This window comes from Ylistrum balloti, unplaced genomic scaffold (genome assembly GCF_031769215.1).
Source record: "Ylistrum balloti isolate Yb309-2 unplaced genomic scaffold, AGI_CSIRO_Ybal_v1 Utg370226, whole genome shotgun sequence".
Classification (NCBI taxonomy): Eukaryota; Metazoa; Mollusca; class Bivalvia; order Pectinida; family Pectinidae; genus Ylistrum; species Ylistrum balloti.
Genome location: NW_026782188.1, coordinates 419,133 through 445,962, shown reverse-complemented (window position 1 = coordinate 445,962; position 26,830 = coordinate 419,133). Strand labels below are relative to the sequence as shown.

The 26,830-nt window shown below is 38.1% G+C and overlaps 2 protein-coding genes across 5 annotated transcripts in view; one reads left to right on the top strand and one right to left on the bottom strand.

Annotated features, from left to right (window-relative positions):
- Window positions 1-8,569, top strand: part of LOC132551893 (calmodulin-A-like) — a 28,257-nt gene extending 19,688 nt beyond the window's left edge. The window contains exons 4-6 of one of the 4 annotated variants that reach the window (XR_009554305.1): window positions 51-293; window positions 578-714; window positions 8,044-8,569. Coding sequence is in view for 2 of the 4 variants with exons in the window: in XM_060216038.1 (XP_060072021.1) it covers window positions 51-293; window positions 578-621 (287 nt within the window). In the remaining 2 variants the exon portion in view is untranslated. Of the gene's footprint in view, window positions 1-50; window positions 294-577; window positions 5,044-8,043 lie in introns of those variants that run through there. The other 3 variants (XR_009554304.1, XM_060216039.1, XM_060216038.1) reach the window with 3 other exon arrangements.
- A 3,476-nt stretch (window positions 8,570-12,045) lies between these two features.
- Window positions 12,046-22,556, bottom strand: LOC132551909 (prolactin-releasing peptide receptor-like). The gene is made up of 5 exons (XM_060216052.1): window positions 22,166-22,556; window positions 18,951-19,345; window positions 18,745-18,852; window positions 12,496-12,661; window positions 12,046-12,143 (listed from the first exon to the last, which is right to left on the bottom strand). Exons 1-5 carry the CDS (start codon window positions 22,554-22,556, stop codon window positions 12,046-12,048), a joined length of 1,158 nt encoding a protein of 385 aa, XP_060072035.1.
- Between the last annotated feature and the right edge of the window lie 4,274 nt (window positions 22,557-26,830).

The following is a 26,830-nucleotide window of genomic DNA, read 5'->3' as shown; positions in this document are numbered from 1 at the left end:
CACAGAGTGTCGGAGCTTGTCCTCAGAGTCATTTTTGTGGTCATCTGTAGGTAACGGCACCATAGACTTTGAGGAATTCCTACATATGATGGCGAGGAAGATGAAGGAGACAGACAGCGAGGAAGACCTTCGGGAAGCCTTCCGAGTGTTCGATAAAGACGGAAATGGCTACATCAGTGCTGCGGAACTTCGCCACGTGATGACAAATCTAGGAGAAAAGCTGACAGATGAAGAGGTTGACGAGATGATCAAGGAGGCAGACTTAGATGGTGACGGGATGGTGAATTACGAAGGTATCACGTACTTATTCTTGTTATCTGTTTCTTAAATAGTAGCTCCGTTATTATGTCTAATATAATAACAATGAACTCCTAAACTAACAAAGAGTTATCTAAAATCTCACTGCATGGGGTTTATATCGCAACTTTGTAATCGATACTAATGTCTTACCATGGATGCGTGTGATTTGAAACTTTCTAATTCTAAAATTGAAACTAATAACGACATAACGTCTAATATCATTTCCTCTTTCTACTGTTGTCTTGACAGCTTTGACACGGTGCTGCTTTATTTTCAGATTTTATGGGCTATACCACTGAATTACTTACCCAGATAAAGTGAAGGCGGTACCATACAACTGTAGAACACACTACAGTGTAACACTCCGTAGTTAAGCTCTTCAGCAACTGGACATGCTAAGATATGTTACTTCGGGTAATGTGTTTATAGTTCTCTGCCATGTCGAAGGTGTAAGACATCCTTTGGGTGTGTCGACACATACTTTTTGTGATAACTAAAGGATTGAGGGATCTGTCTTTCAGAACATTGTGCAATTCGAACTTACGATTATCAACATATTTTATATATAGTTTGAGTAAGAGGCACTGACGTCATATATAGTTTGAGTAAGAGGCCCTGACGTCACGGTGTGATTCGATGATGGTTACAACGTAAAACGTTAGTTGACTAGTCGATGCCCATGCAGAGGATATGATGGTACTGAAAAGTAAGACGAAAAGTATCCGTGGCCACAATATATATATAGATTTAGTGGTCACCATGTAACAATGGGTGGTTGTCATGGAGACGATATCAATAGTGACTGTATATTTGGCCACAGTATAGATGTAGTGAAAGTGGTTACCTTGTAAACGGTTGGTAGTAGTTGCTATGGAGACAAAGGTTGGTTACTCTACAATAGATAGCTGATATTTATAGATACATGTGATGGTATTGTTGATGGATGAGATAAGAAACGCATGTTGACTCCATTTTTATACTGTCGAACTTATTTATTTACATTTGATACTTTTTCACACCATTTTACATGTGGATTTATGTCAATCTTTCCTAAATCAAAATGTATATATTTATGTGTAACCAAAATGATAGCACTGTAAATACAAAGAATTGTTATATCGAGTATTTTGTTGGAGGTATTTTTGTAGATGATTGTAAGACTCACTTGTATAGGTAATCTATATACTGTAGTCACTGAAATCTAATGGTGCTTGTATAATAGCTGCACGTGCTTCATTTAAAGAAAAATTCGTTTTATATTACACTTTACTTGTCCAATAAATGTTTCCACTCAGCCAAATCATGTTGTATAAACAATCATGGCACTGTTCAACAAAGTTATATTGTCGAAATGGCTTATCTATACCCTACAAAGTCAGTTTCTATCGTACTTATTGTATAGTCTTTAAAATAAACAGTAAAACAAAAGCAACAGGGTAACATCGAATTCATCTGTTCAAATGATATTTAACTTCACTTACCACATCTCTTACACAAGTATACCTACTGAGATGTATCAAATTACCGCACTCTTCATGTATTCCGAGTTGATCTCTTGTCATCCATTTCCACACTCTTATGAATTCTGAGTTGTTTTTTGTGCCCCTTTACCGCACTCGTCATGTATTCCGAGTTGATCTCTAGTACCCGTTTTCCGCACTGTACATGTGCTCTAGGGTGTTTTGTTCTCTTCTAACCCTTTACAACACTATTCCTGTACTATGAGTTTTTCTGTTGTATCCGTTTACCGCACTCGTCATGTGTTCTGAGTTGTTTTCTTGTACCCGTTTACCGCACTCGTCATGTATTCTGAGTTGTTATCTTGTGCCCTTTTACCGCACTCTTCATTTATTCTGAGTTTTTACTTGTCTCCCTTTACCGCACTCTTCATGTACTCTGAGGCGTTCTGTTGTACCCATTTACCGCACTCTTCATATACTCTGAGGCGTTCTGTTGTACCCATTTACCGCACTCGTCATGTATTCTGAGTTGTTTTCTTGTGCCCTTTTACCGCACTCGTCATGTCTTCTGAGTTGTTATCTTGTGCCCGTTTACCGCACTCGTCATGTCTTCTGAGTTGTTATCTTGTGCCCTTTTACCGCACTCGTCATGTCTTCTGAGTTGTTATCTTGTGCCCGTTTACCGCACTCGTCATTAATTCTGAGTTTTTACTTGTCTCCCTTTACCGCACTCGTCATTTATTCTGAGTTGTTATCTTGTGCCCTTTTACCGCACTCGTCATGTCTTCTGAGTTGTTATCTTGTGCCCGTTTACCGCACTCGTCATTTATTATGAGTTTTTACTTGTCTCCCTTTACCGCACTCGTCATTTATTCTGAGTTTTTACTTGTCTCCCTTTACCGCACTCGTCATTTATTCTGAGTTGTTATCTTGTGCCCTTTTACCGCACTCGTCATGTATTCTGAGTTGTTTTCTTGTGCCCTTCACCACTCTCGTCATGTATTCTGAGCTGTTTTCTTTTACCCGTTTTCCGCACTGTACATGTGTTCTTTTTTTTATAATGCATTGACGTACTGTAATTTTTTTTCTAACAATTCTGTTCATTTTTACCCACGGTATTGTACTTAATGGTAAAGTTTCTAGAACGGACCCCATCACCATATTGCACATTTTTAGAACGTATATCATTATTAATTAATTAACATACTAATATCAATGGCATGGCAATGCTATAGCGAAAAAAGATTTAAAAAGGTTACAACAACATGCATGCATCACTGTTACCCTGGTCATGGAAAAATATACCACTACCGGGGTAAACACACTACGATGAGAAGAAAGTCGTCTAGCTGCCAATTAAATCCAAGGAATATAAGTTCATGAAGAGTTACATGTATGTGTGTCAGACGTTATAGCAGTGATTTCCACTTAAAACATTTTGTTGATAATAGCCTTGTTTAATGCCTTGAGTAAAGCCTTGGGTAAAGTCTTGGGTAAAGCCTTGGGTATAGCCTTGTTTAAAGCCTTGGGTAAAACTTTGGGTATAGCTTTGAGTAAAGCCTTGGGCTAAGTCTTGGGTAAAGTCTTGGGTAAAGCCTTGGGTATAGCCTTGTTTAAAGCATTGGGTAAAACTTTGGGTATAGCCTTGAGTAAAGCCTTGGGCAAAGTCTTGGGTAAAGTCTTGGGTAAAGCCTTGGATATAGCCTTGTTTAAAGCCTTGGGTAAAACTTTGGGTATAGCCTTGAGTAAAGCCTTGGGCAAAGTCTTGGGTAAAGTCTTGGGTAAAGCCTTGGATATAGCCTTGTTTAAAGCCTTGGGTAAAACTTTGGGTATAGCCTTGTTTAAAGCCTTGAGTAAAGCCTTGGGTAAAGTCTTGGGTAAAGCCTTGGGTATAGCCTTGTTTAAAGCCTTGGGTAAAACTTTGGGTATAGCCTTGAGTAAAGCCTTGGACAAAGTCTTGGGTAAAACTTTGGGTAAAGTCTTGGGTAAAGTCTTGGGTAAAACCTTGAGTAAAGCCTTGGACAAAGTCTTGGGTAAAACTTTGGGTAAAGTCTTGGGTAAAGTCCGGGGTAAAACCTTGGGCAAAGTCTTGGGTAAAGTCTTGAGTAAATTATTGTGTATAGTTAACTCTTGTCCATATGACATAGTAGTTATTATGGAATCCATAGATAAACCCATGATTATATGATTATATTGGGTAGATGTAACCAAACTTACGATATGTATATATTACGGTCCGGTTACGTGATCACGTGTCTATGTCTATTTCTGTCAGTCAGACTATTTATCAGTCTGTATGTGTTTTGTTTTCCTTTTCATGTATTTTGTCGTACTGTATTCAACCTAGACTTTCAACTTCCTAATAGAATATACCAGACTATCACTTATTTTATACCAGAGTATCACATGGTTTATACCAGACTATCACTTATTTTATACCAGAGTATCACGTAGTTTATACCACAGTATCACTGATTAACATTTAAACTATTCCTTAACTTCACCAGCACGAGGGAAATCACACATTTTCTTCTTTTTTTTTCAAGCTACCACAAGTGAACCAAACCTAGGAAATCCATGTTTTTTTTCCTATGATAAGATACTCGTATTCGTGGTTTCTTACCAACACGACGAGTATAGATATGTATTGCCCATTTGTCAAATAGCTATAGGTCACCCTATCCTATTGTAAAATAGCTATGTTTCGCCCCTAAGCTGTGAAACTACAGGCAGTAGTCTCCCCTTACCAAACAGCGCGAGGATAATATATATTATGCTATTGTCAAATAGCTATGTTTCGCCCCTAAACTGTGAAACTACAGGCAGTGGTTTCCCCTTACAAAACAGCGCGAGGATAATATATATTATGCTATTGTCAAATAACTATGTTTCGCCCCTAAGCTTTGAAACTACAGGCAGTAGTCTCCCCTTACCAAACAGCGCGAGGATAATATATATTATGCTATTGTCAAATAACTATGGGTCGCCCCTATGCTGTGATACTACAGGCAGTAGTCTCCCCTTACCAAACAGCGCGAGGATAATATATATTATGCTATTGTCAAATAACTATGGGTCGCCCCTATGCTGTGATACTACAGGCAGTAGTCTCCCCTTACCAAACAGCGCGAGGATAATATATATTATGCTATTGTCAAATAACTATGGGTCGCCCCTATGCTGTGATACTACAGGCAGTAGTCTCCCCTTACCAAACAGCGCGAGGATAATATATATTATGCTATTGTCAAATAACTATGGGTCGCCCCTATGCTGTGATACTACAGGCAACTCCCCTTACCAAACAGCGCGAGGATAATATATATTATGCTATTGTCAAATAACTATGGGTCGCCCCTATGCTGTGATACTACAGGCAGTAGTCTCCCCTTACCAAACAGCGCGAGGATAATATATATTATGCTATTGTCAAATAACTATGGGTCGCCCCTATGCTGTGATACTACAGGCAGTAGTCTCCCATTTGCCAAAGTTTGTCAAGGTTACATATTTTGTATTCTGCTTCAGTGACTTTTCATCATCAAATGTGCAGTGTTTATGACCGTAAATGTCTGTCGTTATAGCACCATGGCAAAGTAAATTGTGAACACTGATTGAGTATGGGTAGATTAAACACGGAATGGACGTGTTGACTCGGTTCTAGAATCAGAGATAACACACTGGACTGGTCGCGTAAACTTGATAAAAATATCTCATCTAATGTAACAAAAATGTGACCATCTATTGTGTATCGTAGTGTAACACATTGTAACACGTGTAACTACCTGATATTATCACTTATACCAGCCAGTTAATGACTGATGAGAGATTCTGTGTGTCTAGTATACACTTATAAAGATAACGCCTCATTCTCACACTGAAATGATGGTCACAGATAATCGATGATGGAGATAGCGAAGTTACGATAAAAACAATTCTTTACCGTTGCATTGTTTTACATATAGATGTTACTGGATTTATTGGTCATCAAAACGGTATAAATCATCTTAAAAGCAATATTATGGGCAAGTAGTGATAGTCTACAAAACACACGCATTCCCTTGTATGGTACATACAAGGTTATGTTGGGTAGTCTTCAAAATACACGCATGACTTTGTATGGTAAATAGAAGGATAAGTTGGGTAGTTAACATAACACACTCATTACTTTGTATGGTACATACAGGGATATGTTGGGTAGTTAACATAACACACTCATTACTTTGTATGGTACATACAGGGATATGTTGGGTAGTTAACATAACACACTCATTACTTTGTATGATACATACAGGGATATGTTGGGTAGTTAACATAACACACTCATTACTTTGTATGGTACATACAGGGATATGTTGGGTAGTTAACATAACACACTCATTACTTTGTATGGCACATACAAGGATATATTTGGTAGACAACATAACACACTCATTACTTTGTATGGTACATACAGGGATATGTTGGGTAGACAACATAACACACTCATTACTTTGTATGGTACATACAGGGATATTTTGGGTAGTTAACATAACACACTCATTACTTTGTATGGTACATACAGGGATATGTTGGGTAGTTAACATAACCCACTCATTACTTTGTATGATACATACAGGGATATGTTGGGTAGTTAACATAACACACTCATTACTTTGTATGGTACATACAGGGATATGTTGGGTAGTTAACATAACACACTCATTACTTTGTATGGCACATACAAGGATATATTTGGTAGACAACATAACACACTCATTACTTTGTATGGTACATACAGGGATATGTTGGGTAGACAACATAACACACTCATTACTTTGTATGGTACATACAGGGATATTTTGGGTAGTTAACATAACACACTCATTACTTTGTATGGTACATACAGGGATATGTTGGGTAGTTAACATAACACACTCATTACTTTGTATGATACATACAGGGATATGTTGGGTAGTTAACATAACACACTCATTACTTTGTATGGTACATACAGGGATATGTTGGGTAGTTAACATAACACACTCATTACTTTGTATGGCACATACAAGGATATATTTGGTAGACAACATAACACACTCATTACTTTGTATGGTACATACAGGGATATGTTGGGTAGACAACATAACACACTCATTACTTTGTATGGTACATACAGGGATATTTTGGGTAGTTAACATAACACACTCATTACTTTGTATGGTACATACAGGGATATGTTGGGTAGTTAACATAACACACTCATTACTTTGAATGGTACATACAGGGATATGTTGGGTAGTTAACATAACACACTCATTACTTTGTATGGTACATACAGGGATATGTTGGGTAGTTAACATAACACACTCATTACTTTGTATGGCACATACAAGGATATATTTGGTAGACAACATAACACACTCATTACTTTGTATGGTACATACAGGGATATGTTGGGTAGACAACATAACACACTCATTACTTTGTATGGTACATACAGGGATATTTTGGGTAGTTAACATAACACACTCATTACTTTGTATGGTACATACAGGGATATGTTGGGTAGTTAACATAACACACTCATTACTTTGTATGATACATACAGGGATATGTTGGGTAGTTAACATAACACACTCATTACTTTGTATGGTACATACAGGGATATGTTGGGTAGTTAACATAACACACTCATTACTTTGTATGGCACATACAAGGATATATTTGGTAGACAACATAACACACTCATTACTTTGTATGGTACATACAGGTATATGTTGGGTAGACAACATAACACACTCATTACTTTGTATGGTACATACAGGGATATGTTGGGCAGTTAACATAACACACTCATTACTTTGAATGGTACATACAGGGATATGTTGGGTAGACAACATAACACACTCATTACTTTGTATGGTACATACAGGGATATGTTGGGTAGTTAACATAACACACTCATTACTTTGTATGGTACATACAGGGATATGTTGGGTAGACAACATAACACACTCATTACTTTGTATGGTACATACAGGGATATGTTGGGTAGTTAACATAACACACTCATTACTTTGTATGGCACATACAAGGATATGTTGGGTAGACAAATTAACACTCTCATTCCCTTATATGGAACATAAATTTGTCAGCATTCTCTGTACACATGTTACTACTGCCTTTTGACAAGTTCTCGAAGTTACGGTTAATTAACACGATTGGTTTTATTTTATCTCGACTAACTATTTGACTGGTTGGATGATGAGATTGCTAATCTATTTGTGACATCGGTTTTCAGAATTTGTTACCATGATGTCAATAATCTCATGATGACTGGACAAGTTTTGATTGGACAGATGCAGCAGAAGGATTAAATCCGCGGATCTCATCACATTGTCATTGTGATGCCTTTCATAACATGATTGGCCTCGAGGTAGTGGTTGTTATGAAACAGGAGAAACATGTCTGTCTGTCTGTCTGTCTGTCTGTCTGTAACACCTTACTGATTCAAACGTTTTATCTTTGAAGTGATCATAGAAAGCCAGCTTTGCTGGTTATATTATTCGTCCATTGATTCACTGTTAATTAAACCTTTTAACTTTATGGTAATTTACAAAGCATGCATTTCAATATAAAGTATTTCTCCAAAATAATTGCTATGTAAAATCTCATTGATTTTATTTCTTTTTTTCTCTTTTTCTCAATATAAAGTATATTGATTATTAACAAAATGCCATATCGTGTGATGAATCATTGTAAAACAAAATCATATCTATATACAGTTTATGTATATTTATAACAGGTCATTAAATATTGTACTATCCCATATGTGTTGATGTGTTTTTATTACAAAAATAGTAAGCATAAATACTTAAGTTCTAGAAATATATATACTCTGACCACTCACCGTAGTAATACTCCTCGAACTGTCAGTTCTACTCTAACCTCTGACTTCTGACCTCTCACCGTAGTAATACTCCTCGAACTGTCAGTTCTACTCTGAACTCTCACCGTAGTAATACTCCTCGAACTGTCAGTTCTACTCTGAACTCTCACCGTAGTAATACTCCTCGAACTGTCAGTTCTACTCTGACCTCTCACCGTAGTAATACTCATCGAACTGTCAGTTCTACTCTAACCTCTGACTTCTGACCTCTCACCGTAGTAATACTCCTCGAACTGTCAGTTCTACTCTGACCTCTCACCGTAGTAATACTCCTCGAACTGTCAGTTCTACTCTGAACTCTCACCGTAGTAATACTCCTCGAACTGTCAGTTCTACTCTGAACTCTCACCGTAGTAATACTCCTCGAACTGTCAGTTCTACTCTGAACTCTCTCAACTGTCAGTTCTACTCTAACTCTCACTCCTGTCTCTCGAACTGTTCTACTCTAACCTCTGACTTCTGACCTCTCACCGTAGTAATACTCCTCGAACTGTCAGTTCTACTCTGACCTCTCACCGTAGTAATACTCCTCGAACTGTCAGTTCTACTCTGACCTCTCACCGTAGTAATACTCCTCGAACTGTCAGTTCTACTCTGAACTCTCACCGTAGTAATACTCCTCGAACTGTCAGTTCTACTCTGACCTCTCACCGTAGTAATACTCCTCGAACTGTCAGTTCTACTCTGACCTCTCACCGTAGTAATACTCCTCGAACTGTCAGTTCTACTCTGACCTCTCACCGTAGTAATACTCATCGAACTGTCAGTTCTACTCTGACCTCTCACCGTACTAATACTCCTCGAACTGTCAGTTCTACTCTGACCTCTCACCGTAGTAATACTCCTCGAACTGTCAGTTCTACTCTGAACTCTCACCGTAGTAATACTCCTCGAACTGTCAATACTACTCAGTTCTACTCTGACCTCTCACCGTCTCTGAACTCTCACCGTAGTAATACTCCTCGAACTGTCAGTTCTACTCTGACCTCTCACCGTAGTAATACTCATCGAACTGTCAGTTCTACTCTAACCTCTCACCTCTCACCGTAGTAATACTCCTCGAACTGTCAGTTCTACTCTGACCTCTCACCGTAGTAATACTCCTCGAACAGTCAGTAGTAATACTCCTCGAACTGTCAGTTCTACTCTGAACTCTCACCGTAGTAATACTCATCGAACTGTCAGTTCTACTCTGAACTCTCACCGTAGTAATACTCATCGAACTGTCAGTTCTACTCTAACCTCTGACCTCTCACCGTAGTAATACTCCTCGAACTGTCAGTTCTACTCTGAACTCTCACCGTAGTAATACTCCTCGAACTGTCAGTTCTACTCTGACCTCTCACCGTAGTAATACTCCTCGAACTGTCAGTTCTACTCTGACCTCTCACCGTAGTAATACTCCTCAGACTGTCAGTTCTACTCTGACCTCTCACCGTAGTAATACTCCTCGAACTGTCAGTTCTACTCTGACCTCTCACCGTAGTAATACTCCTCGAACTGTCAGTTCTACTCTGACCTCTCACCGTAGTAATACTCATCGAACTGTCAGTTCTACTCTAACCTCTGACGTCTGACCTCTCACCGTAGTACTACTCGAACTGTCAGTTCTACTCTGACCTCTCACCGTAGTAATACTCCTCGAACTGTCAGTTCTACTCTAACCTCTGACGTCCGACCTCTCACCGTAGTAATACTCCTCGAACTGTCAGTTCTACTCTGACCTCTCACCGTAGTAATACTCGAACTGTCAGTTCTACTCTGAACTCTCACCGTAGTAATACTCCTCGAACTGTCAGTTCTACTCTGACCTCTCACCGTAGTAATACTCATCGAACTGTCAGTTCTACTCTAACCTCTCACCCTAGTAATACTCCTCGATCTGTCAGTTGTTCTCTGACCTCACACCGTACTAATACTACTCGAACTGTCAGTTCTACTCTGACCTCTCACCGTAGTAATACTCATCGAACTGTCAGTTCTACTCTGAACTCTCACCGTAGTAATACTCATCGAACTGTCAGTTCTACTCTAACCTCTGACCTCTCACCGTAGTAATACTCCTCGAACTGTCAGTTCTACTCTGACCTCTCACCGTAGTAATACTCCTTTAACTATCAGTTCTAACTTTCAGTTCTACTCTGAACTCTCACCGTAGTAATACTCCTCGAACTGTCAGTTCTACTCTGACCTCTCACCGTAGTAATACTCCTCGAACTGTCAGTTCTACTCTGAACTCTCACCGTAGTAATACTCCTCGAACTGTCAGTTCTACTCTAACCTCTGACTTCTGACCTCTCACCGTAGTAATACTCCTCGAACTGTCAGTTCTACTCTGAACTCTCACCGTAGTAATACTCCTCGAACTGTCAGTTCTACTCTGACCTCTCACCGTAGTAATACTCCTCGAACTGTCAGTTCTACTCTGAACTCTCACCGTAGTAATGCTCCTCGAACTGTCAGTTCTACTCTGACCTCTCACCGTAGTAATACTCATCGAACTGTCAGTTCTACTCTAACCTCTGACTTCTGACCTCTCACCGTAGTAATACTCCTCGAACTGTCAGTTCTACTCTGACCTCTCACCGTAGTAATACTCCTTGAACTATCAGTTCTACTCTGACCTCTGACCGTAGTAATACTCCTCAACTTTCAATTCTACTCTAACCTCTGACCTCTCACCGTAGTAATACTCCTGGAACTCTCAGTTCTACTCTGACCTCTCACCGTAGTAATGCTCCTCAAACTGTCAGGTCTACTCTAACCTTTGAACTCTCACCGTAGTAATACTCTTGAAACTGTCAATTCTTGTCTAACCTCTGAACTCTCATCGTGGTAATGCTCCTCAAACTTTCAGTACTACTCTAACCTCTGACCGTAGTAATACTCCTCAAAAATGTCTGTACTGCTCTAACCTCTGACCTCTCACCGTAGTAATACTCCTCGAACTGTCAGTTCTACTCTAACCTCTGACTTCTGACCTCTCACCGTAGTAATACGTATGTCTTGGTGTGTCAGTTAACTTGCTGAAATACCAATCAATCCTAATCACATATTGGAATATTTTATTGTTTAATGTGTATTTACAATATAGTGTGAACACGTTACTTATCTTTATACTAACGGGTGATTATACGAAATGGATTACTGGTAATGGCGATTCATTCTAGTAACAGACATTCTATCATATCATGCCAATTTATGTCGATCGAATAAAGGAAATTGTACAGACATTACCCCAGCAACTTGCCAATAGTCTTTTCAAACACACATACACTACAGTCAATGAAGTCTTTACATGGACGGATTCTAATTGGTTTTCATCCTAATGCGATGCTTTCAAGGCAATCAACGTTACGGCGTTGACATCTCTGTGAAACAATCATCCTCGGCCGTATTCTGTAGCTTCGGGGAAGATTGGTTTTCATCTGCACAACTTGGGCCTGGCTCCTCTGGGGATAAAAGAACAATATGATAGCGAGAAGATGAAACAACATTCCAACAGACTATAGATCTATATCATTGAAGTACATTTCTGAATGTATTGGCTACCCGGAGAGAGACGTAAACGACAGTCATAACGAAGGAGTACCCACTCTTATCTGCAAATTCTACTGACAAAAGGATGTATAACTACCCATATAGATGGACATGACAGACAAAACAATATAATACCTACCCGGATGTACGGAAACCGCAGACAACACAATATAATATCTACCCGGGTGTACGGATATGACAGACAAAAAATATAATATCTACCCGGATGTACGTAAACCGCAGACAACACAATATAATACCTACCCGGGTATACGGAAACCGCGGACAAAACCATTCGTCTGCACAGGAGATTCTTGGCAGCATGGCGGAAACATTCGTTGAAGCCTATGTATACTAACGGGTAAACACAACTACTGAAGTAAGCAATGTAGAACGAGGCATAGGTCAGCGCATGTATACCCTCCGGTACCTAGGAGAATAAGTACAATATATAGTTATCACAGGTGTGTACACCCTAGGAGAATAAGTACAATATATAGTTATCACAGGTGTGTACACCCTCCTGTACCTAGGAGAATAAGTACAATATATGGTTATCACAGGTGTGTACACCCTCCGGTACCTAGGAGAAACAGTACAATATATGGTTATCACAGGTGTGTACACCCTCCGGTACCTAGGAGAAAAAGTACAATATATAGTTATCACAGGTGTGTACACCCTTCTGTACCTAGGAGAAAAAGCGCAATATATAGTTATCACAGGTGTGTACACCCTTCGGTTACAAAGAGAAACAGTACAATATATAGTTATCACAGGTGTGTACACCCTTCGGTACCTAGGAGAAAAAGTACAATATATAGTTATCACAGGTGTGTACACCCTTCGGTACCTAGGAGAAAAAGTACAATATATAGTTATCACAGGTGTGTACACCCTTCGGTTACAAAGAGAAACAGTACAATATATAGTTATCACAGGTGTGTACACCCTTCGGTTACAAAGAGAAACAGTACAATATATAGTTATCACAGGTGTGTACACCCTTCTGTACCTAGGAGAAAAAGTACAATATATAGTTATCACAGGTGTGTACACCCTTCTGTACCTAGGAGAAAAAGTACAATATATAGTTATCACAGGTGTGTACACCCTTCTGTACCTAGGTAAATAAGTACAATATATAGTTATCACAGGTGTGTACACCCTTCGGTACCTAGGAGAAAAAGTACAATATATAGTTATCACAGGTGTGTATACCCTTCTGTACCTAGGAGAATAAGTACAATATATAGTTATCACAGGTGTGTACACCCTTCGGTACCTAGGAGAAACAGTACAATATATAGTTATCACAGGTGTGTATACCCTTCGGTTACAAAGAGAAAAAGTACAATATATAGTTATCACAGGTGTGTACACCCTTCTGTACCTAGGAGAAAATGTACAATATATAGTTATCACAGGTGTGTATACCCTTCTGTACCTAGGAGAAACAGTACAATATATAGTTATCACAGGTGTGTACACCCTTCTGTACCTAGGATATATATAGTTATCACAGGTGTGTACACCCTTCTGTACCTAGGAGAAAAAGTGCAATATATAGTTATCACAGGTGTGTACACCCTTCTGTACCTAGGAGAAAAAGTACAATATATAGTTATCACAGGTGTGTATACCCTTCTGTACCTAGGAGAAACAGTACAATATATAGTTATCACAGGTGTGTACACCCTTCTGTACCTAGGAGAAACAGTACAATATATAGTTATCACAGGTGTGTACACCCTTCTGTACCTAGGAGAAAAAGTACAATATATAGTTATCACAGGTGTGTACACCCTTCTGTACCTAGGAGAAAAAGTACAATATATAGTTATCACAGGTGTGTACACCCTTCTGTACCTAGGAGAATAAGTACAATATATAGTTATCACAGGTGTGTACACCCTTCTGTACCTAGGAGAAAAAGTACAATATATAGTTATCACAGGTGTGTACACCCTTCTGTACCTAGGAGAAAAAGTGCAATATATAGTTATCACAGGTGTGTACACCCTTCTGTACCTAGGAGAAAAAGTACAATATATAGTTATCACAGGTGTGTACACCCTTCTGTACCTAGGAGAATAAGTACAATATATAGTTATCACAGGTGTGTACACCCTTCTGTACCTAGGAGAAAAAGTACAATATATAGTTATCACAGGTGTGTACACCCTTCGGTTACAAAGAGAAACAGTACAATATATAGTTATCACAGGTGTGTATACCCTTCTGTACCTAGGAGAATAAGTACAATATATAGTTATCACAGGTGTGTACACCCTTCTGTACCTAGGTAAATAAGTACAATATATAGTTATCACAGGTGTGTACATAGTTATCACAGGTGTGTACACCCTTCTGCACCTAGGAGAAAAAGTGCAATATATAGTTATCACAGGTGTGTACACCCTTCTGTACCTAGGAGAAAAAGTACAATATATAGTTATCAATATATAGTTATCACAGGTGTGTACACCCTTCTGTACCTAGGAGAAAAAGTATATAGTTATCACAGGTGTGTACAATATATATATAGTTATCACAGGTGTGTACACCCTTCGGTACCTAGGAGAAACAGTACAATATATAGTTATCACAGGTGTGTACACCCTTCTGTACCTAGGAGAAAATGTACAATATATAGTTATCACAGGTGTGTACACCCTTCGGTACCTAGAGAAAAGTACAATATATAGTTATCACAGGTGTGTACACCCTTCTGTACCTAGGAGAAAATGTACAATATATAGTTATCACAGGTGTGTACACCCTTCGGTACCTAGGAGAAAAAGTACAATATATAGTTATCACAGGTGTGTACACCCTTCGGTACCTAGGAGAAATATATAGTTATCAGTACAATATATATAGTTATCACAGGTGTGTATTCGGTTACAAAGAGAAACAGTACAATATATAGTTATCACAGGTGTGTACACCCTTCTGTACCTAGGAGAAAAAGTACAATATATAGTTATCACAGGTGTGTACACCCTTCGGTACCTAGGAGAATAAGTACAATATATAGTTATCACAGGTGTGTACACCCTTCTGTTACAAAGAAAAACAGTACAATATATAGTTATCACAGGTGTGTATACCCTTCTGTACCTAGGAGAATAAGTACAATATATAGTTATCACAGGTGTGTATACCCTTCTGTACCTAGGAGAAAAAGTACAATATATAGTTATCACAGGTGTGTACACCCTTCTGTACCTAGGAGAATAAGTACAATATATAGTTATCACAGGTGTGTATAGGAGAAAAGTACAATATATAGTTATCACAGGTGTGTACACCCTTCTGTACCTAGGAGAAAATGTACAATATATAGTTATCACAGGTGTGTACACCCTTCTGTGTACCTAGGAGAAAAAGAATCACAGGTGTGTACACCCTTCTGTACCAAGTACAATATATAGTTATCACAGGTGTGTACACCCTTCTGTACCTAGGAGAAAATGTACAATATATAGTTATCACAGGTGTGTACACCCTTCGGTTACAAAGAGAAAAAGTACAATATATAGTTATCACAGGTGTGTACACCCTTCTGTACCTAGGAGAAAATGTACAATATATAGTTATCACAGGTGTGTACACCCTTCTGTACCTAGGAGAAAAAGTACAATATATAGTTATCACAGGTGTGTACACCCTTCTGTACCTAGGAGAATAAGTACAATATATAGTTATCACAGGTGTGTACACCCTTCGGTTACAAAGAGAAACAGTACAATATATAGTTATCACAGGTGTGTACATCCTCCTGTACCTAGGAGAATAAGTACAATATATAGTTATCACAGGTGTGTACACCCTTCTGTACCTAGGAGAAAATGTACAATATATAGTTATCACAGGTGTGTACACCCTTCTGTACCTAGGAGAAACAGTACAATATATAGTTATCACAGGTGTGTACACCCTTCTGTACCTAGGTAAATAAGTACAATATATAGTTATCACAGGTGTGTACACCCTCCGGTACCTAGGAGAAAAAGTGCAATATATAGTTATCACAGGTGTGTACACCCTTCTGTACCTAGGAGAAAAAGCGCAATATATAGTTATCACAGGTGTGTACACCCTTCGGTTCCTGTGTAGGAGAAAAGTACAATATATAGTTATCACAGGTGTGTAGACCCTTCACCCGGTACCTAGGAGAAACAGTACAATATATAGTTATCACAGGTGTGTACACCCTTCGGTACCTAGGAGAAACAGTACAATATATAGTTATCACAGGTGTGTACACCCTTCTGTACCTAGGAGAAACAGTACAATATATAGTTATCACAGGTGTGTACACCCTTCGGTACCTAGGGTGTGTACACCCTTCTGTACCTAGGAGAAAAAGTACAATATATAGTTATCACAGGTGTGTACACCCTTCTGTACCTAGGAGAAAAAGTACAATATATAGTTATCACAGGTGTGTACACCCTTCTGTACCTAGGAGAAAAAGTACAATATATAGTTATCACAGGTGTGTACACCCTTCTGTACCTAGGAGAAAAAGTACAATATATAGTTATCACAGGTGTGTACACCCTTCGGTACCTAGGAGAAAATGTACAATATATAGTTATTACAGGTGTGTATACCCTTCGGTACCTAGGAGAAACAGTACAATATATAGTTATCACAGGTGTGTACACCCTTCTGTACCTAGGAGAAAATGTACAATATATAGTTATCACAGGTGTGTACACCCTTCGGTACCTAGGAGAATAAGTACAATATATAGTTATCACAGGTGTGTACACCCTTCGGTACCTAGGAGAAAAAGTGCAATATATAGTTATCACAGGTGTGTACACCCTTCTGTACCTAGGAGAAACAGTACAATATATAGTTATCACAGGTGTGTACACCCTTCTGTACCTAGGAGAAACAGTACAATATATAGTTATCACAGGTGTGTATACCCTTCTGTACCTAGGAGAATAAGTACAATATATAGTTATCACAGGTGTGTACACCCTTCTGTACCTAGGAGAAAAAGTACAATATATAGTTATCACAGGTGTGTACACCCTTCTGTACCTAGGAGAATAAGTACAATATATAGTTATCACAGGTGTGTACACCCTTCTGTACCTAGGAGAATAAGTACAATATATAGTTATCACAGGTGTGTACACCCTTCTGTACCTAGGAGAATAAGTACAATATATAGTTATCACAGGTGTGTATACCCTTCTGTACCTAGGAGAATAAGTACAATATATAGTTATCACAGGTGTGTACACCCTTCTGTACCTAGGAGAATAAGTACAATATATAGTTATCACAGGTGTGTACACCCTTCTGTACCTAGGAGAAACAGTACAATATATAGTTATCACAGGTGTGTACACCCTTCTGTACCTAGGAGAAAAAGTACAATATATAGTTATCACAGGTGTGTACACCCTTCTGTACCTAGGAGAAAAAGTACAATATATAGTTATCACAGGTGTGTACACCCTTCGGTACAAGAGAAAAAGTACAATATATAGTTATCACAGGTGTGTACACCCTTCTGTACCTAGGAGAAAAAGTACAATATATAGTTATCACAGGTGTGTACACCCTTCTGTACCTAGGAGAATAAGTACAATATATAGTTATCACAGGTGTGTATACCCTTCGGTTACAAAGAGAAACAGTACAATATATAGTTATCACAGGTGTGTACACCCTTCTGTACCTAGGAGAATAAGTACAATATATAGTTATCACAGGTGTGTACATCCTTCTGTACCTAGGTAAATAAGTACAATATATAGTTATCACAGGTGTGTACACCCTCCGGTACCTAGGAGAAAAAGTACAATATATAGTTATCACAGGTGTGTACACCCTTCTGTACCTAGGAGAATAAGTACAATATATAGTTATCACAGGTGTGTATACCCTTCGGTTACAAAGAGAAACAGTACAATATATAGTTTTTAAAAGGATGCACTGACATAGAAAGGAGAGGGGAAGGGGATAACAGAATTATGCTGTTTAAGGCGTAAGTCTACGTAGTGCATAACCTTTGGCAGTTAGGAGCGAAAGTAAGAAATGATGCTAGATTAAGCATGTTTTCTTAAGGACTGATAAATGCTGAAGTGTATTACAACAGGCAAACTTCCCAATATCGTTTTGAATGTATCACGTTTATTGTGTGTTATGTTTGTAGAAAAAATCCTTTTAATTCCAGTGAGTATCTTTGTACTTTTAACTGTTATTTATCTAATCAGTTGTATACCTTAAGGAAAAAATAGAATTAATTGAATTCTGTAATCTTTGTAAGGTAACCGAAACAGCGTCAATTTGCATAATCAAAGTAACGTTTGGCTGATCAAAGAGGTATGTGGAACTCCAGGGGCTATCCTTAGTTCTGTACAGGCATTTTACCATGCGTTGATGTTTCAACAGATGACTACTCGTTCAGTATCTTCCTACTTCAAAACCTTTCATATAGCGAATTTTGCCAAACTTAGGATTTTGGTAATTCGAGCTTACCTTTGCACCCGGGCCTTTGTAGCGGTAAATATCCCATAGTCGCTCAAACTCTGGAGGGCTCCAACATACGAAGAATATTATCAGCACTGTCAGTATCATCGTCATAGCCTGCAAAGAGATGACACGGAAGGTAGTAAGTAACATGACAAAACACTTTATCAAAAGATTGTCATCCTGTTTAGCGCTCGAGGTAAAGCTCTACTTACTTTTTGCCTCATCTCGTTGAATGATTTCCTCTGCTCTGTCGCTGGTACTTTTGGCGGCACGAATTTCACCATCGTGACAATGAGCAGGACAAACATGATAAGGACTGGTAGTACATAGCCAATCACCACTGACGTCGTGATGTAGGCCTTTCGAGATTCCTCGGAAGGGAAGTGAGCTTGGCACAGGACCTCATGACCTCCCACCCAATCGTATTCAACAAAACGGGAATACAGTAACCATGGCAATGCGAGAACAGCTCCAAATACCCAAATGAGAACAATGAGCGTGACCTGGTGTGCTTGGGTGATGACAAGACATCTTGGAAACAGCGCGGCAAAGAATCTGTCTATGACTACCACTGTTAGTGTGAAAACGCTCACCGTCACAACCAACACTGAAACATATAAAATAGGCAAAGACTGAAACCAAGGTTCAGATGATACATATCAAAAGTAATTATATAAATATATAGTCCCAGAATGATACACCAGGACCGAGACCCATTAGGTATACACCAGGACCAACACTCAGCAGGTATACAACAGGACAAAGGCCCAGCAGGTATACACCAGGACCAACACCCAACAGGTATACAACAGGCCCAAGGCCCAGCAGGTATACACCAGGACCAACACCCAGCAGGTATACACCAAGACCAACTCCCAGCAGGTATACACCAGGACCAACACCCAGCTGGTATACACCAGGACCAACACCCATCAGGTATACACCAGGACCAACGCCAAGCAGGTATACAACAGGACCAACGCCCAGCAGGTATACACGAGGACTTACTCCCAGCAGGTATACACCAGGACCAACACCCATCAGATATGCACCAGGACCAACACCCAGCAGGTATACACCAGGACCAACGCCAAGCAGGTATACAACAGGACCAACGCCCAGCAGGTATACACCAGGACTAACACCCAGCAGGTATACACCAGGACCAACACCCATCAGATATGCACCAGGACCAACACCCAGCAGGTATACACCAGGACCAAGGCCAAGCAGGTATACAACAAGACCAACACTCAGCAGGTATACACCAGGACTAACACCCAGCAGGTATACACCAGGACCAACACCCAGCAGGTATACAACAGGACCAAGGCCCACCAGGTATACACCAGGACCAACACCCAGCAGGTATACACCAGGACCAACACCCAGCAGGTATACACCAGGACCAACACTCAGCAGGTATACACCAGGACCAACACCAAGCAGGTATACACCAGGACCAACACCCAGCAGGTATACACCAGGACCAACACCCAGTAGGTATACACCAAGACCAACACTCAGCAGGTATACACCAGGACCAACACCCAGCAGGTATACACCAGGACCAACACTCAGCAGGTATACACCAGGACCAACACCAAGCAGGTATACACCAGGACCAACACCCAGCAGGTATACACCAAGACCAACACTCAGCAGGTATACAACAGGACAAAGGCCCAGCAGGTATACACCAGGACCAACACCCAGCAGGTATACACCAGGACCAACACCCAGCAGGTATACAACAGGACCAAGGCCCAGCAGGTATACACCAGGACCAACACCCATCAGGTATACACCAGGACCAACGCCAAGCAGGTATACAACAGGACCAACGCCCAGCATGTATACACCAGGACCAACACACAGCAGGTGTACACCAGGACCAACACCCAGCAGGTATACACCAGGACCAACACCCATCAGGTATACACCAGGACCAACGCCAAGCAGGTATACAACAGGACCAACGCCCAGCAGGTATACACCAGGACCAACACACAGCAGGTGTACACCAGGACCAACACCCAGCAGATGTACACTAGGTAATTATAACTAGATATAAAGCCATGATAATTTAAACTAGATATCAGTATACTAGATTCCGAATAAGTATTTACTTTGAATAGATCCAGTTTATTGATAATACCGATATTAAGTAGGTTATAGAAGAGCAAATTACGTGTTAAGTAGGTTATGAAAAGAAGTGATACGTATTAAGTAGGTACCTTGAGAATTAATTTTGCATTAAGCAGGTTTTATGGAAATTAATTATATATTAAGCAGGTTCGGGAAAGAAAAAAAAACTAAGCAGGCTTTAGGAGAATCAGTTACATACTGAATAAATCTTAGGTTCTTCGAAATGAATTGTGTATTAATTAGGTTCTAGGATAAATGAATTGTGTATTAATTAGGTTCTAGGATAAATGAATTGTGTATTAATTAGGTTCTAGGATAAATGAATTGTGTATTAATTAGGTTCTAGGATAAATGAATTGTGTATTAATTAGGTTCTAGGATAAATGAATTGTGTATTAATTAGGTTCTAGGATAAATGAATTGTGTATTAATTAGGTTCTAGGATAAATGAATTGTGTATTAATTAGGTTCTAGGATAAATGAATTGTGTATTAATTAGGTTCTAGGATAAATGAATTGTGTATTAATTAGGTTCTAGGATAAATGAATATATATTCTAGGATAAATGAATATAATTAGGTTCTAGGATAAATGAATTGTGTATTAATTAGGTTCAGGTCCTTAGTGAATTGATTATTTATTAACCAGGTTCTGAAAAAGGAACGATATGTATTAAACAAGTTGTAGGAGAATTTATTATGTATTAAGTGGGTTTTAGAGGAATTGATTATGTAAAATTCAGATTCTAAAAGGAAAAACGTATATCAAGCAGGTTCTAGAATAATTAACTATATATTAAGCAGGTTTTAGGAGAAAGTTTATAAAGATATCGGTTAGATTATCAGTATATAGTATAGATCTCATGTCTCTGCTTTTGGTAATAGAGATGTACATAAGTAAACTGTATTCCCAACAGTTCTATAATTTTTTAATACTTTGGGCTTTAGGTTCCTCATATCACTACATTAACAGAAGAGTACGATTCAATCTGCATACGTCACATGAATTTGTTTGTTAATTTTACGTATTCATACTGTATAACGTTGTAAATATACAAAGAGTTATGATAACGTTAGTATATTTTAACTGTAAGTGGGAGTATATTTCATAGAGAATAAAGGTTTTACATATCAAATTGGTCTCGTAGAAAGACGCAACAACAGTTATTGTGATAGATAATGAATGAATGTCACGGCCGGTATATTTGGTTCATGAAAATCATATGATTTAAAGTGTTTATTAATAGAATTTCTTTTTCATAGGTCGTAGGGAAACTTACCTTGCAAAAATGTGTTGATCTTACAGAAGAATGGACCGAGCGGCCACCTTGTCGGATTGAGGTTCGTGACCACGTGTAACCACATACACGTGACAGCGATGAGAATATTAACACAAGCCAAGTTCAAAACGTACATGTTAAACTTTGTTCGCAAACTTTTTGTTCTGATGATAACAACAATGATAAGAGAATTGAGGGTTAAAGCCAGCACTATGGCCAATACATACATGGCTATCTTTGCGACTCGCTCATTTGTCGTGATGTCTGGCAGTACACTTAAATCACTAAAGCTAATGTTTGAGCTCTTCAACCATGCAGTAAAATCAAAGTTTAGGAGATTTGTCCCATTGACACTGCCAAAGGAAGAGTTGACTGAAGTCTGGAGGCTCATCCTTAAAATATTTCGCAATGAAATCCAACACAGAGTATGTTACATTTGTATAGCCATTTGGAGAACAATGATGAGGTAGTTCTAAGATTCTTCTGACTCCATAGTGTGGTCTGACATAATCGGTTCCTCTTCGATGTCCTGTTTGGAATAGACTCGTCGTGGAAGTCACTACACCAAATATAGTTTGGTTATTCTATTTTGGTCGCTCAGAGATAAGACGAGATGGACACATTAGGGACATAAGTTTGATATGGATACAATTTATTGTGACTGAGTGTCAGATTTTGAATACTTCGCTTGATATCTAAACATTTGATCGGCTGAAATGAGAAGAAGATTTGTTAACCGAAGGAGTGAGTTCGTAGGTGTGGACGATTTTAGAAGCTGAAGGAGGAAGACACCTGGCAACTAAAGTACAAACATCGACATCTCTCTAACACAGCCAAGCCTTTGCTTTATGCGAATCAGACATCATGTTATAGAGTGTCATACAACTGACTATACCATCAAAACCAAACATTACCTACATATATATGGAATTATCCAGGCTTAACTTACTTATTCGAATAAATAGATATTTTATACAAAATAAAACTTTACGTGTCCCATTCTGTATATTACTATTAATTTTGTTTAATCTCCCTTGCTGTCAAGACAAAAGGTCTTTCCCAATTGGGGATTTTCCATTTCTTGATAGGAACCAGCCACCTTTCCCAGTCTAATGTCTTCTGACAAACTAACAGATAAACTAAAAACACGTGGTTTCAAGGGATGCGAAATGATGAAGATCATAAACAAGCTTTATGATGTCATAATTATCTTATTGGGAAATATTATGATTTCTTGTTTTAAGCTTGCTAGTATCGGTGATCTTTATACTATTGTTTACCTTGTCATCATCTGCGAACGTGACATTATTGCTTTGATCATGGCGGACGTCGTCAATGATGCATAAGAAGCTTACCATTCCGGAACACATGATCTTATTATTTTTGTACTTTTTTAGAATTGTCCGGGTAAATATTTCTCTTGTTCGTCCTAGTTTAAGTGAATTTGAAGTTGACACGAGATTCTGTCAACATGTTGTTATTTTGCTCCTTGTTTAATTATCATTAACATATAATGATATACTAAAGTTTTAAGATAATGGCACAAACATATCACAGTGAATCCGCAATGGAGTGAATATTCCACAGCGACAACCCAGGGTAAAAAAAAACTACTGTCATCTCGCGGGGAAAAGTCATCTACATTGTCAAAATCAACGAACAAAATATAACGAATCATCATTACACAGCCATAACTTAGGGAAAGGACATTTTCTTAACCACGTTTGACATCCATTTCTACCAAAGCCGAGAACGTATGAATATTATAACGAATCACTACAATATTAAAATATCTTGTATGGTGTTTGAATATACAATCACAACAACTTAATACATTTGATGTTTTATCGTTTTGAAGGCAGACTTAGATACTAGGACATCTGTCAATAAAATAACGAGGCGTCTGGTTATTGTTGATACATCATTCGATATATAAGGGGTATGTCTAGTCATGAATCAAATCACAAATAAACTTAATCTGAGACAGAAATGGTCAGCACGCTGTGAGCTTGTGGGCGTTTAAGAAATAAAAAATTGTATTAAATGATTTGGCTGTTACTAGGGCGTGTCTTCATTCTACTATCATAAATGGCGTTTCTCTGACGTCATCAGAATAACCCTATTTGTGTCGTTGTCTCTTTAATCAAAATTACCGCGTGTAATATTTACCAATGGTGTCGTTATACATGTTGAATGTTATCAGTGTCCAAACTAGTTCACAAGTAGGCTGTGTCGCTATTTCTCACAGATAAACACGGTCAAACATTGACAGCCACAAAAACAATTCTGACGGACCATTGTTGTTCTGGGTAGATGACTTGTAATGTATTCCGTTTAAATAATATATAGATAATAATGATGATATTGATGGATGTATAGTTTATATATATGAGCTGGTGTGTAAGTAAAACATGGGTAGGTAAATAGAGGTTATACAACAATTAATTGTTTTATCGTATTTTTTCCGCTCAAAATGGTGTTTTTTCTAATAACTAACTCAAGTAAAAGAACTATCCTACATTACAACCATGCGTTTGCGTAACTACAATTAAAATAGATATTGTGAAGTTGGAGCGTAATGATATAACCTTTCATGAAATACTGCTAAATGTACTTGATATGCAAAACTGACAATTTCGGAAAAACATGGAGATGTCATAACTCAGTATAAATTTTAAGCAGAAATGAATTCGTATGTTGTCTTCAAAGTCAAGAAAGATTGGAAATCCCAACAAAATTCAAACTATTGCAGAAAAATTCATAATGTACTTATTTGGAGATATAATAAGATATTTCTCAATGACAGCGCTACGACTTTCCTACAATTTTCATCAACCCTGTGTTACGAGTTTGTCACTCAGTTGACGACTTCTTGCGCGAAAATCATGATAATGGGAACAGGCCATTGAATATCGAATTAACTGTGATATGTTAATACATAGATTGGGGATACAGGGTTGTTGCTATCTAGAAATGGAAATTCACGATAGGGAAGTTGAAATCATCTGGTTATTATACAGCTTGACGGAAAGCTGTCCATGTTGGTTTCGTTGTAAGAAAAGATCGAGATAAGCAGCTGATGTAGAAGAATTTGTCGCGTATTTGATTTCTAATTCTTGTGGGTATATACTATGGGCGTGGTCAATAAATTTCATGTTATAGACAAGACGTCATCAATATATCTGAAGGTCAAGTTAATGGACTTTACAGGATCTCTCTGACCTATGTTGATAAGCTCTTCAATAAAACCGGCCTCGTATGACTCGTATGTAAAAATCCTAAGCAAGTCAGCCAACAGAAAGGCACAGTTAGTTCCCATAAGTATGGCAGATCTTACATCCAAACTCAACGAATATGTTGTGAACCAGAAACACGATCATTTTCATGATTTCGTCAAATGTATATTTCTTCTTTGATTTGGGTGTATTTTTTACGAGATACGCTTCAATCTAGTTCATAGCCATACATTTATATTGCCGGTCACCTTTCTTGGAGAAGAAAGCCCGCTAAGTTACCATAATTTCTGTGTAATTTCAATTCAATTTTATTTCATTCCGTATGCAACAGCATATAAGATTGAGGATATACATACAAATAATAACATTTACTTTTACACAAGATGGCGGAGATAATAACATTTACATTTACACAAGATGGCGGAGATAATAACATTTACATTTACACAAGATGGCGGAGATAATAACATTTACATTTACACAAGATGGCGGGGAACATTAGCCATAACCAATAAGATTAAGACACAAAATTCATAAGTATACATAGATATCAAGCACATTTTAAACAGCGGTATTCTGAAACACCAGTACTCGGAAGTGTTAATTTTAACAAATTAAAATGTATAGATTAATTAAGAAACACTCAACTGCTCAACAATATCTTGAATAGCATAAGTAAAAAATAATTCAAGTGTTTAATAATTCCTTTCTTATTGGCGTAGCGTGAATCAGAAACCGGCCAAAATGCCTGAGAGTTTTAACATTATTACTAGATAATAGAGTAAGGTTTAATATACAAGATACGCGATTCTGAATAAGATGGACATAGTAAAATAAAATGAATATCATCTTCTATTTCATTTCTATCGCACAGAGTGTATATTCTTTGAGAAATACTAACACCATGGTACGGAAGCGTATTCCGACCACGTTGTGTTTTTTTATCTCAAAATTTCGAGATAGCAACTCGAAATTTTGAATTAGTAACTCGAAATTTTGAATTAGTAACTCGAAATTTTGAGGCCAACAAAATATCACAAAACCTGAGAGATATTTTTTCAATGGAGATTTATTGTCACGCATTTTTTCTTTCTGTGGAACAAAAAGCCACATGTATACGATATATTACATCTGTATTAGAATGTCACTTAAGGTTTCTATATCATACTATAATAAATGTACATTATACAAATATTCTCGGAGATTTATTGATTATATAAATATTAGTGAAGACTAATTAAAGAATATTATACAAATATTTGTGAAAACTTACAGGTAAGAAACAAATGTATATATAGGCAAATACAATTCCTATGGATTACCATTGATAAGTTATCACTAATTGATTACATATATAATATTCAAGTATTCATGGTATATACAAGTACGTGTTTACAATCAACTCTGCCACGATGTAAACAAGGCAATC